The sequence below is a fragment of the Perkinsus marinus genome (genome assembly GCF_000006405.1).
Source record: "Perkinsus marinus ATCC 50983 genomic scaffold scf_1104296959684, whole genome shotgun sequence".
Taxonomy (NCBI): Eukaryota; Perkinsozoa; order Perkinsida; family Perkinsidae; genus Perkinsus; species Perkinsus marinus.
The window spans coordinates 1-1,100 of NW_003206323.1; the positions used below are offsets into that span (position 1 = coordinate 1).

The following is a 1,100-nucleotide window of genomic DNA, read 5'->3' on the forward strand; positions in this document are numbered from 1 at the left end:
TTCCGGTGCGGTCAGAACCCAAAACCACTTCGATTCTCCCGAAAGTCGATGCAACCACACGGTTCAGTAGAGCGATTTATAATTATGCAAGTAGACCAAGACTTTATTGAATCGATGGAACGTTGCCGGCCCTCTCCGCGAGTTTGTAAACACGTACATAGGACTCAATCTACAAGGACGATTCGACTTAGAAGCAAACACGTATCCTTACTTGTCTATATCCTGGAAGCTCGGCGTCACTTTGTATTCCCGTGATATCCCGCAATGCTCTTTGTATCACCGGTATGCAGTACACTCCCAGAGCCAGCTGTTCATCCACTAGCTCCTTCATTCGCGGTTCCATGCCCAATGATCGCCCTTCTTTGGGAGAATGATGATGATGCCGATGTGGTTGCTCATTGGAGTAAACATGCACGACTGAACTCATCGCCAAATAGTGCACCATGATCATCTCAGGCACAATAGGTGCCTCTCCTGTGTCCTGGTCCTTTGCAATCCGACGGTTGCGACTTGGATGACCGCATGCACTGCAGTACATGTACTTTTTCGTACCACTAGTTGTTCGATTTGTCCTAATACATCACACAAGAGCAGATCGGGTATCAGCTGAGCTGATCTAGCTTCAGACTACTACCTGAGAGTTGAATGGATTTGTTCTTTCTGCAGCTTTCCGAGCCACTCATCAGCTTCGTTTTCATTTTGAAAAATATGGATCCTGACCCAACGGCCACCAGGCCCTCTTTTGTTCCCCGCCACGGGTTCTTCATCCTCGCTGACGATATGCGAGACGCCCTCCTCGACAGTTCGATTATCATTCGTCGACTTGCTCACAACCGAAGGCTTAGAGGAGTCTACTGGGCCACCAGGTGCTCTCATGAGGCTCTCAGGCAACGAGGCCGGACCGCGAGAAACTCCATCTGCGCACATACTAGACGACGGACATACAGTCTTCTCTTGTGGGATCTCCTGAAGACCTAGACTAAACTCCTAATGTGTACGTCATGGAGATAGCTTGCCCGTTGCAGGGGACCTTCCTCACGTCTCGCCGGCATCCCTGAGATATCTCTCATTTTCATCTGCTCAAGTTCGACTGTTGAGAA

At 49.5% G+C, this 1,100-nt stretch overlaps 1 protein-coding gene across 1 annotated transcript; it reads right to left on the bottom strand.

Annotated features, from left to right (window-relative positions):
• Window positions 1-68: 68 nt before the first annotated feature.
• On the bottom strand, window positions 69-1,096 carry Pmar_PMAR025759 (hypothetical protein; the record flags this gene model as incomplete). Its single annotated transcript, XM_002773022.1, has 4 exons — window positions 69-169; window positions 212-572; window positions 635-966; window positions 1,017-1,096. Coding segments are annotated over 4 exons (837 nt in total), but the record flags the coding sequence as incomplete, so codon positions are not given.
• Window positions 1,097-1,100: the final 4 nt, after the last annotated feature.